This window comes from Orcinus orca, chromosome 15 (genome assembly GCF_937001465.1).
Source record: "Orcinus orca chromosome 15, mOrcOrc1.1, whole genome shotgun sequence".
Classification (NCBI taxonomy): domain Eukaryota; kingdom Metazoa; phylum Chordata; class Mammalia; order Artiodactyla; family Delphinidae; genus Orcinus; species Orcinus orca.
The window spans coordinates 88929350-88946418 of NC_064573.1; the positions used below are offsets into that span (position 1 = coordinate 88929350).

The 17069-nt window shown below is 64.5% G+C and overlaps 1 protein-coding gene across 16 annotated transcripts in view; it reads left to right on the forward strand.

The window, feature by feature from the left end:
* Window positions 1-743: 743 nt before the first annotated feature.
* Window positions 744-17069, forward strand: part of FBRSL1 (fibrosin like 1) — an 85666-nt gene continuing 69340 nt past the window's right edge. For 6 of the 16 annotated variants that reach the window (XM_049698521.1, XM_049698529.1, XM_049698527.1 and 3 more), the window contains exons 1-2: window positions 751-1424; window positions 16259-16459. In XM_049698521.1, the coding sequence (XP_049554478.1) occupies window positions 1146-1424; window positions 16259-16459 (480 nt within the window). In that variant the 5' untranslated portion in view covers window positions 751-1145. Of the gene's footprint in view, window positions 1425-16258; window positions 16460-17069 lie in introns of all 16 variants that reach the window. The other 10 variants (XM_049698525.1, XM_049698534.1, XM_049698532.1 and 7 more) reach the window with 6 other exon arrangements.

Consider the following 17069-nt stretch of genomic DNA (forward strand, 5'->3'; position numbering starts at 1 on the left):
AGAGCACGGGGAAGCCGTGGAGGGGCAAGACCAGCCTGCAGGAAGCTCCCGGGGGAACAGGGGCAGGAGACACGTGAAGAAGTCCTGGACTGGGGCGCAGGGTAGTGAGGGGCCGAGAAACTGTCACCCGACTTTCACACGCCCCCACTCGGGGCGGAGGTGGTCTGTGCCCCTCCACAAGCAGAGTAAGACCCTTACCCTCCCCTGTATCAGGAGTGGCGGCGAGGACGCCCCACCCTCGGCCCTCGCATCAGGGCTGGGACAAGGACGCCTCATCCATGCTCACCCTGCGGGGGCGGGGGCGGAAGGGGGTGACGGTGAGCGTGGAGAGGCCCCCACTTTTCTGCTCATGCGCTCCCATTTAAAGATTCTTCGGAACGAGGGTGCGCCTGGGGAGGCGCAAAAACGCCCCCCCACCCCGCAACTGAAACAGCGGGCAGCGATCCAACTCCCCACACCTCTCACTTTCGGGGACGCCTGCCCAGGTGCGAGCGGAGGGGCGGGAAGCGGGTCGGCCTCCCAGCTGCCTTCCCCGAGGGGCGGGATGAGGGCGGGGCGGAGCGCGGCTCGGGCGGGGCGGGGCCGGAGGCGGGGCGGTGGGGCAAGGCCGAGGGGCAGAACGCGGCCTGGGCGGGGCCAGGAGGGGCGGGGCCAGGACGGGGCCAGGGCGGGGCGGGGCGGGGCTCGTGTCGGCCCTGCTGAAGCGCCCACTTCCTCTGGCGCCGGCTGCCTGGCGGAAGTACGTCAGTTGTTATCCGCTCGGGGCGCCGCTGCCACCGCCGCCTCACGAGCACAGGCGCCTCAGCCCCGGTCCGCGCCCCGCCCGCCCACCGGGCCTCCGCCCAGCCTTCGCCCGCCGCCAGCCGCCCGCCGCCAGTCGCGCATGGGGCGTGCCCCCGGGTCCGCGGCCGACGGCCGCTGAGCGCCGGCCGCCCCGCCGATGCGCGCGGCCTCCCGCGCCGAGGCGCCCAGGCCGCGCCGGGCCCGGGGCTGAGGCCACCCGCGCGGCATGTCTGGCCCGGCCCGCTGCCCGCCGCCGCCCACGGCCGGAGTCGGCGCGGTCCGCACCGAGCCCGGCGGTGCCGCGTAGCGCAGCGGCAGCGGAGCGGGAGCCCGACGGCGCGGCCGCAAGGTCACCGCGCGCCATGGAGGCCAAGGTCCGCCAGAGCCGGCGCTCGCGCGCGCAGCGGGACCGCGGCCGGCGCCGGGAGGCGGCCCGCGACGCCCGCGACCAGAGCGCGTCGTCGGGGGACGAACCCGAGCCCGGGCCCGGCAAGGAGAACACGGGCCTGCCCCGCGCGCCCCCGCCCCGCGCCGCCGCCGCGCGCCCCCCGCGCCGCCGCCGCCGCGAGTCCAGCTCGCAGGAGGAAGAGGTCATCGATGGCTTCGCCATCGCCAGCTTCAGCACGCTGGAGGCCTTGGAGGTAGGTGGTCCCCCCGCGAGCACGCTGCCGCGGGGTCGCGAGCGGGAAGCCCCTGGGGCATGGGCACACCCACCCCTTAGGGCTCCCCGGGCTGCGTGGGCCCCGCGCGCCCGGCGGGTTGCTCCTGGAGGACCGGGCAACGTGCATTGGGTGCAGGTGTGTTTGTGTCTTGAGGTGCTGGGGAGAAAAATCTCTAAATTACACTGTCCGAACTGGGGGCTGTCTGGCTACTCAGCCGGTCTTTTTTCAATTGTGTTTCTGTTGCCAAAATGTCACTTGATTCGGTTCAGGATGTGCTAGGGAGGTGGACACTGCTGGACTTGGTGGAGGCCGTGATAAAATGGATACATGGGGAATTCCTCCTGTTCCTCTCCTCCTCCTTGAGGTTTCTGTTTAGACGGGGAGAGGGAGGGTCATGTTTTATCCCCCTCTGTGCGACCGCTGTTTGCTGCGTGGTTAATAGGATGGCAAAAAAAAAGTTGTTTGTCTGGTTGAGGTATCATGGACAGTGTTTGTTGAGCAAATGCTTCCCTTCTCGCCTGGAACCAAGAGAGTGGAGAAGGAAATGGATGCTGTCAGAGTTGGCAAGTGGACCGATTGGGCCTGGGTAGGAATGCCGCCTGGCTGCGGAGTCCCGTGAGCCCCAGCCAGCCCGCCCCTGCACCCTCCAGGGGCCCCAGGAAGCACTTATTTTGGGGGACCAGCACCCGCTGGGTTTGGGGCCCCAGGGACCGCTCAGTTAACAGCTCCCCTTTTCCTGGGGGTTGGGGCCAGTGGCCTAGGACTCAGCAGTCACAGAGGCTGAGCTTTGGGGGAAGGGAAGTCCCCACAGTGCAGGTCTCTGCAGTGAGCCCCCTCCCAGGGGTGCCCCGGGTCCGTAGAGAGCCTCAGGGTCAGGTGCTGGCAGCCAGGGAGAGGTGGCCCAGGGACAGGTTTGCCCCTTCTTGTCTGGGCACGTGGATGCACAGAGGTGGGGCACCTGTGTCAGGATCGTCTGTTGTGCACATCTGGGAGGCCTGAGATGCCTCCTGGGCCTAGGGGTCCTCAGCGAACGCGCTTTGGTGGGGTGTGGTGGCACGTGCCTTGGCTCCGTACTGGGCAGGGGAGGTCCCAGGGCTGAGTTTTCTGCCTTTGTACAAGCCAGGTCCTGCCCTGCGGCCTCTGAGAGGGGATACACCACCCACCTTCCAGAAGTGTACCCGCTCTGCCCCGGGGGGAAAAGACAAAACCCCTGCTGCGGCCTCCGAAGCCCTGCGTCCCATCAGCTGGCCTCTGCCACCTGACATCGTCTCACACCGGCATATCAGCCCCTTTCGGGTTTTGCCTCAGGGCCTCCGTACTTGCAGTTCCCTCTGCCTGGGTTGTTTGGCGCCTTCTTGTCTCAGGCGCAGATGTCACTCTGAGAGGCCCTCTCCGGGCATGGCCTGAAGCAGCGTGCCTCCCCCAGCTGTCCATCGCCCAGTCTTATTTCACACACTTTCTCTGCTGTCAGTTACCACTCTTGCCGAAGCTGTCTGCTCTGTTGTGATGCTCTCCCCGCCAGAACTTGTAGCTGAAAGAGAGCAGGCCCCATGTCTGTGTGTGTGTGTGTGTGTGTGTGTGTGTCCCCTGCGGGGTCCTAGTGCCCCATACGTGTTTGTGGAATGAACCAGTGAGAGGAGAAGCTGAGGTTCAGGACAGCTGCGCCCAGGGTCACTCGGCGCACCTGTCGGGTCCGCACGCCGCCTGCAGTGGCTCTGGCTGCGCCCCTTCTGCACCAGGGGCCGGAAGGTGCAGCCTCGGCTTTAGGGGACTTCTGCAGGCTCAGACCAGCCCGGCCGGGTCATAGTGAGACTGAGCTTGCCTTCTGCTCGGCGTTCACACAGCCGCACCACCCCAGGGCCACTCCGTGCCCCTTTCTCTGCCCTTCTGAGCCAGGGAGGAGCCTGCCTGCCTTGGAAAGTACGGGGCTTCTGGACGAGTCATAACTTCTAGACCAGCCCCGCTTGTTTGGCCTCATTTCTTGCTAAAGTGTAGTGGTTTTCCCCCAGAGTTCAGATAGTTGATAATGAGGCTGATAGTGACAGCTAGCACTCAGCAGATGAGTGTGCTCTACCAGGTGCTGTTCTGAGGCCTGCGTGTCCCCACGGCACAGATGGGGACATTGAGGCCCAGCACCGTGAGCGTTGAGGCCTCAGCCTGCCTGGCCTCAGAGCTCTGCCAAGCCCTTGGGGGTCCGTCTTGGCCTCCATGCAGACACAGGCTGCCACCCCTGGAGCATAACCTAATGTTGGATGTGGCCCTGCTCAGGAGGTGGGACCTGTGCGCGGTGCCAGTGTCCCTCAAGTTCTCCTTGCCTTTGTCCTGAGGATGCAGGCCCCAGTCTGGGCAGGGGGTCTCACACCTGAGCCCTGGTCCCCATCGGCTTTCTGAGTCTGCATCTATCTGTGTGGGGGCAGCGAGCAGGTAGCAGTGGGACAGCAGTCTTGTGGTTTGGGCAGGACTGGGGCTCTTTCTTCTGTTCTCACTGACCAGGGACATTTGGGACAGACTGATGGACAGCCCTTGCTGTCCCTCTGGTTCCTGTGATGTCTCCACCTCCCAGTGTGTTGACCAGAGGTGATGGGAAGGCCCTTGGGGGCAGGCCAGAGCTGCACTGTGGTTCTCTCCCCAGGTCCTCTCAACCTTTCTTCCTTATGGCAGATCTGCCCTCCGACCGCAGGGCAGGTTGTGCGGGCCCCGAGGTCTCTGGGGAGTCGCCTCGCAGGCAGTCAGGACGTGCCCAGCAGATCTACTGTGCGCCTCCTGGGGCTTTCCCTCAGGGCCGCCAGCCCTTGCCCTCAGCTCCGTCTCTGCAGGTCTGGAGAGAAAGCATTTGCCGCTAGAACCACTCTTCTGGTTGGGCATCCGTATGATTCTTTGTTAACTTGCTTTTCGAACAGCAAAACACTTTTACGTGCTTCAAAAGTCAAGCTTTATGACAAGGTGTATTTTGAAAAAAGTCAGGTCCAAACTCAGCCTCCTTCAGTGACCACTCTCGCCAGCCCGTGGCCTTTCCAGAGCATGTTGTGCAGCTGTAACCGCGCTTTCAGTCTTGTGTCTCCTTTTGTGCAGCATAAAAGGTTATTTACCACATCTGTACACATGTCTGGGAGGTGTGTACCCGGGAATAGAGATGGAAAGGAAAAGACCCCACATTTTAGCTGTGGTCGCAGGTGACAGGCTTCCTCTAATTCTGTTTCCTACACGCTGACCAACACGTGTTACTCTTATGAGCACAGAGCACACCCCGAGGCTGCACGTGAGCTGCTGCACGTGGAGTCGTGCCTGGGGAGCCCTGCCCCTGCTGCACTCCACGCGGGGGGCTGCCCAGGGGCTTGCTGTGCATTTCCCCTAAAAATAGTGGCGCTCTTCCAGCTTGGGAGGCAAGCCTCACGCCCGCTGAGCGGTGGGATCAGGTCTGGACCTGGCCCCGTGGGGGGTCGGGGAGTCGGTGAGGGGTGCCGAGACGCCCCCTACCCCCGGCCACATCAGGAGGCTCAATGGTGGTGGTCTGTCTGCGCGCCGGGTCCAGCGGCCCACGGGGGCGGAGAGCACGTGGTCTGTGCTGGCTCTGGGTGCTCAGGGAGCTGGGGTGGAGTCCCCGCGGCCCATGGACGGAAGCCCATGCTGTTGGTTTGCCTGCGGGCCCACGTGTCCAGCTCAGCCCTCTGACGGGGAAGCAGGGCTGAGACCACGCAGATGGTTGGGCTCTGTGAGGAGAGCCAGCAGCCGGAGAAGCCTTCAGCTTGCAGAGCGTCTGAGCCTCCAGGCCAGAGCACCTCCTCCAGGCTGCCTTCTAGTCTTCAGATGGGGAAACTGAGGCTGGGCGGGGGGACAAGTCCTCGCCCAGGATCTGCCCGCCACAGTCCCAGTCCGCAGATGGGAAGAGACAGAGGGTGGTCCTGCGTGACATCGAAGGGGCAGCCTTTTCCTGCACTGCAGGAGCAACGTTGTGGCCCGGGCCGGCTGTCCCACCTCTAGGGAAGGGCTGTCCCTTCTGAGCACCGTGGGGATCGACGCCAGACTGCAGAGCCCAAGGCTGCACCAGGCTGGGAGGGCTCAGCTGCGTCCCCCGCGTCACCACGTATCCATCGCGGGCAGTAGGATCACAGAGCGAACTCTCAGAGGTGACACCCAGCGTGGAGGCAGCCACAGTCCTGACGGACGTTCAGCTCGTTACCCTCGCCTGCCCCTGAGCACAGGTGAGGGTCTTGAGCCCCATGCAGGGGGCCAGGGCCATCTCCTGCGCTCCGGCACGCTGGCCCACTCCCCTGCTCCCATGGCTGGGGCTTGCACACACAGCACTTGTGGCCCCTGGGCCTTGGTTTCCCTGTGTGTCCCACCCACGCTGTGAAGGCCGGCGGGGGGCTGACGACAGGAAAGGTGGTGGACGTCCGTCTCCCCACTGCCACCCTCTCCTGGGCGTCTGGAGGCTGTGCTGCGCCTGGGGCAGAGCGTCGTGGGCCCCCGCGGCCTGCAGCCTCCCCTTCCCACAAGCTGAGTTTGCCCCGGTGGTGCGGCCCGGGGGCAGCTGCACCCCGCTTTCCCTTTGCCCCACCCTGGCTTCTGGGCAGTGTGCGCATGTCTGCGCTGCGGAGGGCTGGGGGCCCGGGTATGCGTGTCAGGCGGGCAGAGTCGGCCTTCTGTAGGAGGGATGCTGGCGCTTGGAAACCACCCCTACCGTGGGCGTGGGGTCACTGTGAGCTGGGGGCCGCCAGAGTGACAGCAGTGGCACGCAGTGAGACACCCGCTGGGGGACACCACCGTCCTGGCCTTGACCCGTGTGGTTCACGTGCTCTGCGCAGAGCCCTGGGAGCGGGGAGCCAGGGTCACGGGGGCCCTGTGCAGATGGGGAGACTGAAGCATTGGCCTGGCCTCTGCCACTCACCTGGAGCAGGGCCCAGGTGCCTGCTGTGGTCTCGCTGCCCAGGCCGTGCTGCCCGCCTGCCTGCCGGCCCTCACTCCTCTGCCGAGAGCCCCTTTCTGCCTCCTTGGTGACTGGCGTACCTGCTGGCCCTGGTGCCCCTGAGGATGTGTCCCCAGGTGCAGTCTCGTGAGGCCCCTGGGCAGCCGGCCCGCCTCCCAGTCAGAGGCTTTCAGCACCGTGGGTTGCGTAGCTGAGCCGTGGTCCCCCTCATCCAGCCCTGGCAGCCTCCCTCTCCTGGACGGCTGCTCGGGACGGTCTCTCGTCGCTCTCGCTCCTTGCGGCCCAGGCAGCGGTGGCCCCAAGGTAGGCGAAGGCAGGCCCGCATGAGGCTGCCGGGCCTCTGGCAGCAACCGCTGGCCACCAGGGAGGGCTCTGACCCGTCCTTCTCTCCTGACTCACTAAGCATCGATAAGCAGTGGCCGTGCCCGTGCTGGCTGCGGGCTTGGCTCCAGGCAGATAGGTGACTAGACTCGCCGGAGGCTGGGGGGAGGTCACGGGCTGTCATGACAGCGTCCGCCGTGCAGGCCAGGCGGCTGCTGGGCAGGAGCCGGCACGGGTGGGGCTCTCAGGTGGAGACGCCTGGGGAAGGTGGGTGAGGCGCTAGTCGGCTGGGGTGAGGGTGGGGATGTGGGTGGTCACTGGGGTCACCTGAGGTGCTTTCTCCCTCGGGAGCTGGAATCTGAAACCTGCATGAAGTCAAGTGCTTTGGGGACTTGGGGCAGACGTATTTGGCTCCAGTTGGGTGTGGAGAACCTTCCAGTGCCCTGGTTTCCCACAGTAGTCCTGGAAGGAAAACGCACTGCGCTACTCCCTTCATTCAGCTCACCAGGACTCTGTGTGAGTGTGGCGGGCGAGCTGATGGGATCCTGGTGCGCGCGGAATGTATGTGAGGGCAGGGACTGCCGGGTCACAGCCTGGCCTGGGGAAGCGTCTCAGTGGCCCCGGCTCTGCTCCTTCCTTGGAGCAGCCACCTGGGGCGGTCGCTGCCCTCTGGACGCCGCACGGAGCAGCACACGCTGACCGGCCGCAGGTGCCTGCAGGTCCCAGACGAGGGAGGGTTCTCTGGTGAGAGCTTAGCGTCAGCCGGTGACTGTGGTGAGCAGAGCCGCCATCTGCGCGAGGCACACGTGTGGCCCTGGCAGGGGGCCGCCACTCACACACCACTGCCAGGAAGGAGTGGGAGGCCCGAGTCCGGCCCGTCTGTGGTGATGCCGAGAGCCACGGAAACAGGAGCGACGGCCTTCGGGGCCTCGGCTCACTTCATCCTCCTAGCAGCCCTTGCAGTGGGTGCTTGCTGTTCCATTGTGTAGACGAGAAAACTGAGGCATGGGGGTTAAGTCACTTTTTGAGTCTACAGGGCTGGCAAGTGGCAGCGCGGGATGGGAGCCAGGCACAGGGCGTGGGTCTGTGCTGCGCCTTGGGGGCTGGGGGTGGAGGCCATGTGACCAGAGAGCGGCAGGGCTCCCACCTTTCCAGCCTGGGCTTCACCTTTCTGGCCTAGGGCTGCGTGTCTGGCCACCCTGCCTTTCCTGTCCTTGGGAGGGAGGGGCCTCGCAGTTTCACGCTGAGTCAAGAGTTGACCCTGTGAGGATCAGGTTCCTGGTGGGTCCTCCAGACCAGCTTCCATGGGAGCTCCAGCCCTGCGTGGCCATCAGCCACGTCCTGAATCCTCTCCCCTGGCCCTGTCCCACTGGTCGCCCCCAGTCTGACATATTGTGCCACCTCGGGTGCCTGGCAGCTGCCACCCTCCCTGCAAATACTCTGCAGCCTTGGGTGGGGTGTTCTTGTGGCCCCAGGGCTCCCGTCTCTGTACGAGCCAATCCCCACAGGGACCGTGGGTCTGCCACGACCCCATCACTCAGCTGACCTCACACACCACAGCTGTCCCTTCTGCCCCCCAGCCCTGGACCCACATGTTGGTCCTCAGACCCTGGCAGGCCCCTAGGCGATGCTTTTCCCACGTGCTGCCTGGCCTGCCCTCAGCCCTGGCTCCGCCTGCGGCCCCAGTGAGGATTTGTCAGACAGGAATGCTCATAGACTCATCTGGATACAGCCAGGGGCCCCTGGCTCCAGAGATCACATCTCTGCCTGGCCCAGATCCCCTAGGGGTCCCTGTCTGTCATCTGCGGAATGAACCCACGTTCCCCTCGAGGCCTGGCCCTACCCATCTCCTCACCTCGGTCCCTGCACCCAGGAACGTCTGCCCTGGGGCCTTTGCCCAGCTCTCGCCGTCCCCCAGGAGCAAGTTTAGGATGCTTCTTCCGAGGCCCTCCAGCCAGCTGAGGTGGCCAGTGAAGCTGGTGAGTGTCTCCCTCTCCTCACGTGTGGCCCCTGCCAGCCCTGTGCCTGCTCCGGGTCTCAGTTTCCTCGTCTAGGGAGTGACAAGGTGGAAGTACCTGCCGCGTGGTCCTGCGCCCTCCCCGTCTCCACTTCGAGGCCCTTCTCTGAGCTTGTTTCTCTTTGTGCCCCACCCGAACGGAAGGCAGGCACGAGATGCTTCAGCAGCAGCGGCCCCGGCCCCCACAGCTTCCCCTGCCGGGCCAAGACAGTGTGGGATGCGCTGTCTTGGCGTGGAGGAGCTGGCGGTCATGCCGAGAGGGGCCTGGACAGACTGACCTCGCAATGTCACTGTCAGGACAGTGGCTGTGACCGTAAATCCCAGTCGAGTGCGGGGCAGAGGGTGGCCCAGGCCGTTGGCCAGGGTCGCGGTGGGGGACCCACACGTGGACGTGGTCTTGGGTGGCGGCTCAAGCGGACCCACAGGGCGCAGACCTGGGCAGGCGGCCGCCTTCTTCCACCAGGCATCGTCTGGCTTGTCTTCAGCAATGGGGTGGGTCTGTGTTTTGTTTCCAGGTGACTTCTCTGTCCTGGCACACTGCGGGGGCTCACTGGATATGTGAAGGGGTGGGTACAGGGCCTGGGAGGGGCCTCCCTCCCGGAGGGGCTCCCCACTCACGTGCAGGGCGCTGGCGCTCGGAAAGCACTCCAGATGCCGTGGTCATCCTGCTGGAGGCCCGGCTCCTGACTCCCGGCTCCCTGACCACCTGCCATCCAGCCATGCCGGCCTCACCGGGTGTTCAGCGGGCCAGCGGGAAACGGACCCAAAGGGACCAGGATGCAACGAGGCAGGTTCTGGAAGCTTCCGGAGCAGCTGAGATGTCAGTGAGGCCTTCAGGAAATGGTCCTCAAAGGCCAGGTGACTCAGGCAACATGACTTGCCTGGAGGGTTGGCACACTGGGCGTGGGGTTGAGGAGAAGACGGGCAGCGGTGCCTGTGCGGTGTGAATGTGACTTAGGCGGTGGACGGGTCAGGGAGGACAGTTCTGTCCCGGCAGCATAGCTGGAGGTGGTGACTGGACCTGGTCCCCACGCCAGGGTTGGGACAGCCGGGACAGCTCCCAGTTCAGCGTTCAAGCCCTGAGAGAGGTCAGCGGCAGGTGCTGGAGGTGTCCCCGGCCTTCCTGCACCTGGAGCAGGGCCCGGGGTGGGGGTCAGGCCAGGCAAAGGGACCTTCTCACCCCTCCATCCTGGCCCCGAGCCCACTGTGTGGGCAGGGAGGGGCTCTGGTGAAGGCTGTCTAAATGAAGGAAGATGCTGTCGTCATGGTTCACGGGGCCTCCTCAGTGTCTCTAGGACTTCCCTGATTTTGGCACTGGAGTCCCACGTCGTCGCCAGAGCCTCCCTAGTCCCAGGCAGGCGTGGAGAGTTGGTCACTTGGGGGTGTCGGGCACCAGTTGCTGGTGGGTGGTGCAGAAGCTGCCTCCTGTCTGGCCAGGGGGAAGGGGAGGGGGTTCCCGCTTGGGGAGAGACGCTGCGCTAAGCCACCTGCTCCCCCGACCACAGGAAAGGAGCTCCTGCAGTTGAGTCTCTGAGGAGTGGGGAAGGCGGGGCGGGGCCTGGGGGCTGCGGTTTTACCCTGTGTGGGGTAGGGGGAGTTGGAGGCAAAACTTGCAGGTGAGAGGGAGGGAGCCACGTGGGTGCCAGGGCAGAGGGAGCAGCTGCGCCAAGGCCCTGGGGCAGACGCGCTCTGAAGGGCATGCAGGTCGGGGGATGACAGCCTGCCCGGTGAGCCATGGCTGAGGCTCTGAAGGTAGAGTGGGTGGGGCCGCACTCAGACTGGACGTGGGTGGGATGTGGCGTGAGCTCCTGGAACCATGGAGAGCAGGTGCCTGAACCACGAGTCGGGAGGGCTGCTGGGGCCCTCAGGTCCAGAGGTTCTGGGAGAAGGCAACCTCCGCCACCCGCAGCCTCCTGGCCCCTTACGGGGATGGGTCTCCAGGCCTGGCCCTGTCCTAGGGTGACATGGACATCCCACAAAGCCTTCCTCTGGGAAGTGGAGGGACAGGTGGGGTGGGGGGCAGTGGTGAGGGCCCAGGTGGGCCATCTGCCTTCTCACCCCCGGCGGCGAGAGTTGCCCAAGTTTGGTGACGAGGGGTGAGTTCTATGGGTTGGGGCCCAGGTACTGGGGAGCAGACCCCAGCGTGGTTCACAGAGTAGAGGGGCCCCCGCCTGGCCAGAGGGGTGTGGCCACGCCTTTGCCTGCAGGGTCTGGGGGCCTGAAAGGGCCTGATCCAGGTGGGAGCAGGCAGCCTCAGCCCCCCGGTGAGGGGAATCATTCCAAGTCTGTGTTTACTAGTTGTAATTGCTTTTATCTCTCCACGGTCGGTTTACAGAAGCGAGTTAGAAATTGTATCGGTGCTGCATAGTCATCCTGTTTAGGGGGGTTAACAGGTGGTCACGTAAAATCGCTGCAGGAAGATCTAGTCTGATTTCACAGCAACGTGCCCACCCCCGCCCCCGTGGTCCGGGAGGGTCAGAGGGCCTGGCTACTGCGGGGGGCTTCGCTGCAGGGCCACTGCCTCAAGTCAGTGGGGGCCCGCAGTGTGGCTCAGAAGCGTGGCTGTGTGTGAAACCCCCGCACGCCTCAGCCTCGCTCCTCCCTGCAGGCCTGGGCACAGCTGCCGCGCCAGACTACAGATGAGGAAACTGAGGCCAGCGAGGGCAGAACTCTGGCACTGCGTGTGCCCAAGCATGGCTGAGCCTTCAAAATGGGCCCAGATACACCCCCGTGGGGCTGGTGTCACAGGCCCTCGAGGGCAGCCCCAGCCTCGGGCACCAAGCTCAGGCCTGGCTCGCGCTCACTAGCAGTGCGGTACAGAACAGAAGCCCAGGGAGCTCTGCGGTCGTTCTCATGGCAGTGGCTTGGGGTAGGGGCAGCTGCATCTGGACGCTGGTAAGCCCTGCTCCAGAGAAATCCTGCTGAGGTGGCGGTTTTCCTTCCAGGAGAGGAAACTGGCAGGGCCCTTGGCTTAGAGTTCATGCTCTCGAACCTTCAAGCGGGAAACACCATGGGCCTCGCTTGGAGCCGGGACGTGTGCAGCACGAGGCCTCCTGCCTGCGGCAGCCAGGAGAGAGCCGGTGGTCCTGCCGTCCCCTCCGTCTGCACAAGGCCCACGCCTGGTGCACCTCAGCCCGGCCAAGGCAGGTGGCTTTCCTGCTCCCCCCATTCTTCCAGATGCAGGAGGTCCCGCCCTGGTCCCCACTGCCACTGTGGGCTGTGGTCAGGATGGAGCTGGACTGAGTCCAGGCCAGGGGAGAGGCACTGGTGTTTCAAAGATTCTGACAATCTAGTTGTTTTTAATGAAAAACAATAGAATGCCAAAAACAGGTTTACAGAAGATGTGACGAGTTAGAACAGTCTGTGGTTGACAGACGCATCCTTTTTACCACATGAACGATGCGGTGGCCAGATGTGTCTGGAGAGATGACCTAGAATTTTCCTGAGGCCCTTCCAGAACCTGTGGAGGGGCCGAGGTGGGTCCCGGAGCGCGGCAGGGGCGGGTCTGTCTGAGGTGCTCACCACGTGAGTCAGCACCACGCTTGCTTCGCTGCACGTCTGCCCTTCCCTGTCCTTCTTTGTTCACAAATGCTTGTTAGAAAGACAGGTCCCAGGTGTCCCCCTGGGGCAGGCTGCCCCTGTAGATTCATGGGTAGTAGTGGACTCGTTCTCTGTGTTTGCTCGGACGCGCCACAGGCAGCCCTGTTCTGTTGCAGGGCTCAGACATGAGAGCTCAGAGGTCATCCCCCGGGCTAGAAGCAGTCTTTGTGACTTCAGCCAAGTAGGTCAAAAGTGGCCTCGGGTGGCCCCAGAAAGACCCTGAGGCGGGTCCTTGCTCCCTTCCTGCCCTGTAAAGGCGAGGCTCACCCCGCAGTGATGCGGGACGTGCGCATCCCAGGACCAGGTCGCACGGGGACAGGCTGGTTAGTTACTCTTTCCAGAAGGAGGTGGCCCATGGGGAGGTCGGGGGAGATAACTTGCCACTTTCTGTGGCGATGAGAAGGTCAAGGTGGCCCACGGTGGGGGGGCTCCGAGGTGTGGGAGTCGAGAGGCCCGTTGTCAGGGCAGGCTTGGGCCCGGGGCCTGACCAGAACGGCTGCAGCCCAGAGACTCGCGTCCTGCCCGGGGCCCCAGGGTCTCTAGGGTCCCGGGTGTGCAGGGCGGGGTTGCCTCAAAGCCCCACCTCCCCACGCCCGCGGGGCCCCTCAGGTGGCGCCTGCCCGTGCCAGCCTGGCCCCAGACGGGAGGCTGTGTGGATGGGGCTGCATTTCCACCGCAGACAGAGTGCGGCAGGCGTCCCCTGCATGCGGGCGGGCCTCGTCCTGTCTGCTGAAGGCCTGTGTGGAACCAGGAGGCCCGCCCTGCTCCGAGGAAGAGGGGGCTCCTCCTGTCTGACGGGGGCCTTTCCTCCACCTTCAGACTGGAACTACTCCCGCGGCCCTCTGGGGTCACGAGGCCGCCCGCAGCGGGTCGCCTGCACGGTCGTGCCGCCGCCTCCTTCTAATCGAGCTTCGCCTGCGCACGCACGCTGTGGGTCTGTTTCTCTGGAGGGCCCTGACTCATGCACCCCTTACAGCGTGGTGCCTGGGGACTTGCCCTGTCTCTCCCTGGGGCCTCTGACCGCAGCCTGCTGGGCCCACCCTCTGCACCACGATGGGGCTGGGTGGAGGTGGGCACCCACGGGTGGGCAGTGAGGCTCTAAGGTAACGGCCCTGCAGGCTGGCGCCCCGTGGTCAGGAGGTGACATCCAGGGTGGACAGGTAGGGACTCTGGAGGCCTTGCTGCTCTCCGGGGCCTGTGTGGGAGCAGCCTGTTAGCAGTGAGACCCTTGTGGGCTGGGTGACCAGGAATATCTCTGGACCTCTCTGGGCCTTGGCCTCTGTCTATAAGGGGGCTGACATTCATGCGTCACGGGCACACCAGGAGTCAATACGTATTAAGTACTTTGCGTGTGGAAAGCGAGCCACCTTCACCAGTGCTTCCTCGTCACCGGAGGGACAGCCTCAGCGTTCTTCGCCAGGGAAGCCTGTGGCCATATCCTGGGCCAGCTGCTGACCAGTAGAACCTCCCTCCTGGCATCACCGTCCTGAGGAGACGGGCACCAGAGGGGGAGCATGGAACTCCTCATCACTTCAGGGACTTTGCACTGGCTGCTCCCTGAGGGAGGCTCCCTGGGCTCTGACCAGGGGTCGTCCCCAAGCATCCTGAAGTGGCTCCTTCCTTTCCGCTTCCCTGCCTGTGTTACCCTCCTGCCTTTTTGGGTGTCGTGACAACTCGCCTGTTGGGCCAGCTCCCTCCTGATCTGGTCCCAGGTGCCTGGAGCCAAACTAGCCTAGAGTCGGCGCTCACTGCCAGTTTAATGAGTTGGCCTGTGAGCAGGGCCGGTGCTGGGAAGTCCTGGGGTCAGCAGGGGCTCTGTCGGCAGGGCATGAGGGAGAGTGACCCCCTCGGGCTAAGATGAGCTGGTGCCCTTGGGGTTCTGGCAGTGGCCACGGAAGTGCAGATGACCTGTGGGTGTCCCTGGGGTCTGATAGCCCAGAGTGTGAGCATGGGGAAGGGTCAATCCTGCATCCAGGACGTTGGGGTCCCACCTGCTGCTCAGGCAGAAGCCTGTGGAACTTTGGGCAGATCCATGTGTGGTGGGAGTGCTTCTGCGTGGAAGGGTGTCTGACCTCACAGATGCACCAGGACGAGCGTCCTGCCTGCGGCCTCACGGTTCAGCTGACCTTTAGGAGCCCCCAACCCCACTGGCACACCATCCCTCTCTCTCTTCCTGGTTGACGCTGAGTCAGCCCCTGAGTTGACACTGGGGACAGGGCAGGGATGCAGGGCGTGCAGGAAGGTGAGTACGCCAGCCCTTGGTGTGGGGTCAGAGGTCAAGGGGTGCCACATGCCCCCTCTTGAGAGGCTGTGGATGGCCCTTCCCTCCCCAGATCCTGCTTGAGCCGCAGGTCTGTGTGCCCATGCATTTGGGCCTGGGAGAGGAGGGGGATCTGCTGCCGCTGCCTTGTGCAGACACGACTGTGTGCAGCCGCCGAGGGGGGTGGTCAGTCAGCCTGCGATTGGACATGGCTGCTCCCAGGCCAGGCCACGGGCCACACCAGGCGGGGCAGCTGGGGGGCTTCCGTGCCTGGAGGGACAGCTCCAGTCTGGCTGACCTCATTGGCACTCCTCTCGAATTCTGGGAATTGTGGCCCCCCTTCACTGGACGGGAGGAGGGACGTGGGGAGTCGTCTTGAGGTAGCTGCTGGCTCCAGGTCAGAGGAGCCCACGCGGCAAGCACAGCACATCCCTTTCCCTGCCGCCAGTCCAGGGGACCACAGCAGGCTGGGACATTGGTCCTTCCTGCCACCTGCTTAAGTGGCTTAGGGACGTTTCCTGGGGGGCCGTGAGGGTGTCACCTGGGATAAGTCACCATTGCCCTCATTCAGGCTTTCCTCTTCCCCTCCTTCGTGGGCAGATACTTTCGGAACCTTCTGGGTCCCTTGTTGGCATTTCCTTAGCTCTCTCTTTAGCAGCCCAGTGGCGCTGGCGCTGCCCCTGGTTCCCCCATGGACCCAAGCAAGAGGCCGGTGGGTGCACCTTCCCTCTTCACCACCAGTGAATGCCAGGCATCTCTGGGCACATTGGCAGAGCTGCGGGTGGTGGTGGGTCCAGGCCCCCTTTGCACAGTAGGAGCTGTGCAGGCAGTGCAGAGGCCCAGCCGCCCGTGGGGATGGGAGACCATGCTGCCGTTGTCGGCATCGTTTTAGCACGTGCTTATTAGACACCCACTCTGTGTCAGGCCCGGCTCCAGGCACTGGGCACAGCTGTGAACAAGGCAGGCCCAGCTCCCTGCTCCAGGGGTGACGTCTGGGGTCGCTGCAGCTCTGCACACCTGGCTGACGTGGAGACTGCTTTCCCAAGACGGGCTCCCATTGGGTCAGGATGCCAGTTGGGCATCCTCGAGTTGGGCTGATAAACCCACGGGTGGCTCAGGACCAGGGGACGGGGCAGCTGGAGTTGCAGCATCTCTGCCTGCAGCCAGCTACTGTGGTGATGGCCCTCAGCCCAGGGCTCGCCCCGGTCTCAGACCAGGAATCCAGAGGGTGCCAGGATGGGCCATGCCTCCTGAAGGCCAGCCCAGCCACCAGTCTCAGCAGCTGCTTCCTGCTGAGCTTGGGTGAGGCCTCACACTGGGCCAAGGATCAGGGCCCCACGTTACTGGCTGGGCTCCTCGGGAAACTCACCCCAGTCACCCTCCCCAAACCCCCAGTCCTGACAGGCCCACCCACGCTCATCAGACCCGTCTGCCGCCTACCCATTCACCCATCTCCCTTCATTCCCCTTCATGTGGCCCTCCCAGGATGGGAGGCTCCTTCCCGAGGTGTGGCAGCCTGACAGCCCACTGCAGGGGGGTGGCGGGGAGTGGCACCTCCAGGTAGGTGCTGTCACATGCCCAGGGCCCCACCTTCGGCACAACGTGGTCTCTCACGGTGTCACTGGTGGGATAACACTTGGAATCGTGTCACTGCCGATTAACTGGCTTTGTCCTTCCTCACCCCACAGAAGGACATGGCCCTGAAGCCACATGAGCGGAAGGAGAAGTGGGAACGTCGCCTTGTCAAGAAGCCCCGTGAATCAGAAAACTGCCCGACTGCAGAGCCTGGTGAGAACGGGCGGCCCCTGGAGGCAGGCAGCTCCGAGCAGGACCTGGAGCCCACCTGCGACCGAGGGGAGAAGAAGGCCCCGCTGCAGCCCACCAAGCAGGTGAGCGCTGGGCCCTCCCACTCCGAATCAAGGGCTCCCGGGCGGCCGGGGGGCCACGGCAGCACCTGGACACCACCCGTCGGCATCTGGGCCTGCCTGGCAACGCGCTCCGTTGTTGTCGGGGGTGGGGTTAGGGGCATACGTGGATTGGGGCCGGGGGCAGCCGCCTGCCGGAAGTCTGAGGGTGCTGAGTGGAGGCAGGGGACACCCCGGGTTGGGGGTGGGGGTCACAGCCAGAGAAAGGCAAACCAGGCCAGGAACCCAGGAACTGGGGGCAGGGGGTGCTTGGCTCAGGCGGAACTGGAGGGTGCACCCGCTGATAGGCTGGCCCCGTTTCCCCATTGCGTCTGTCAGGCTCCGCCGACTATGGGGTGTCCAGCGTGTCTGTAACGCGTGGGGACCAGGCTCATTGCTGGGTGCTCTCCATGTGCTAAACTTACGCGAAACGCAGTGGGTCTGCGAGACAGGGAGGGAGTCACATCAGTTGTGGTTGGTGGACCAGGTGCAAGGAGCAGCCCTGCTGGGAGGGGCCGTCCTTGCTGTCACCCAGAGCCCAGCTGGCATGGGGCAGGGAGACTGGGGCCAGGGGCTTTCTCCCAGGGTACAGGGT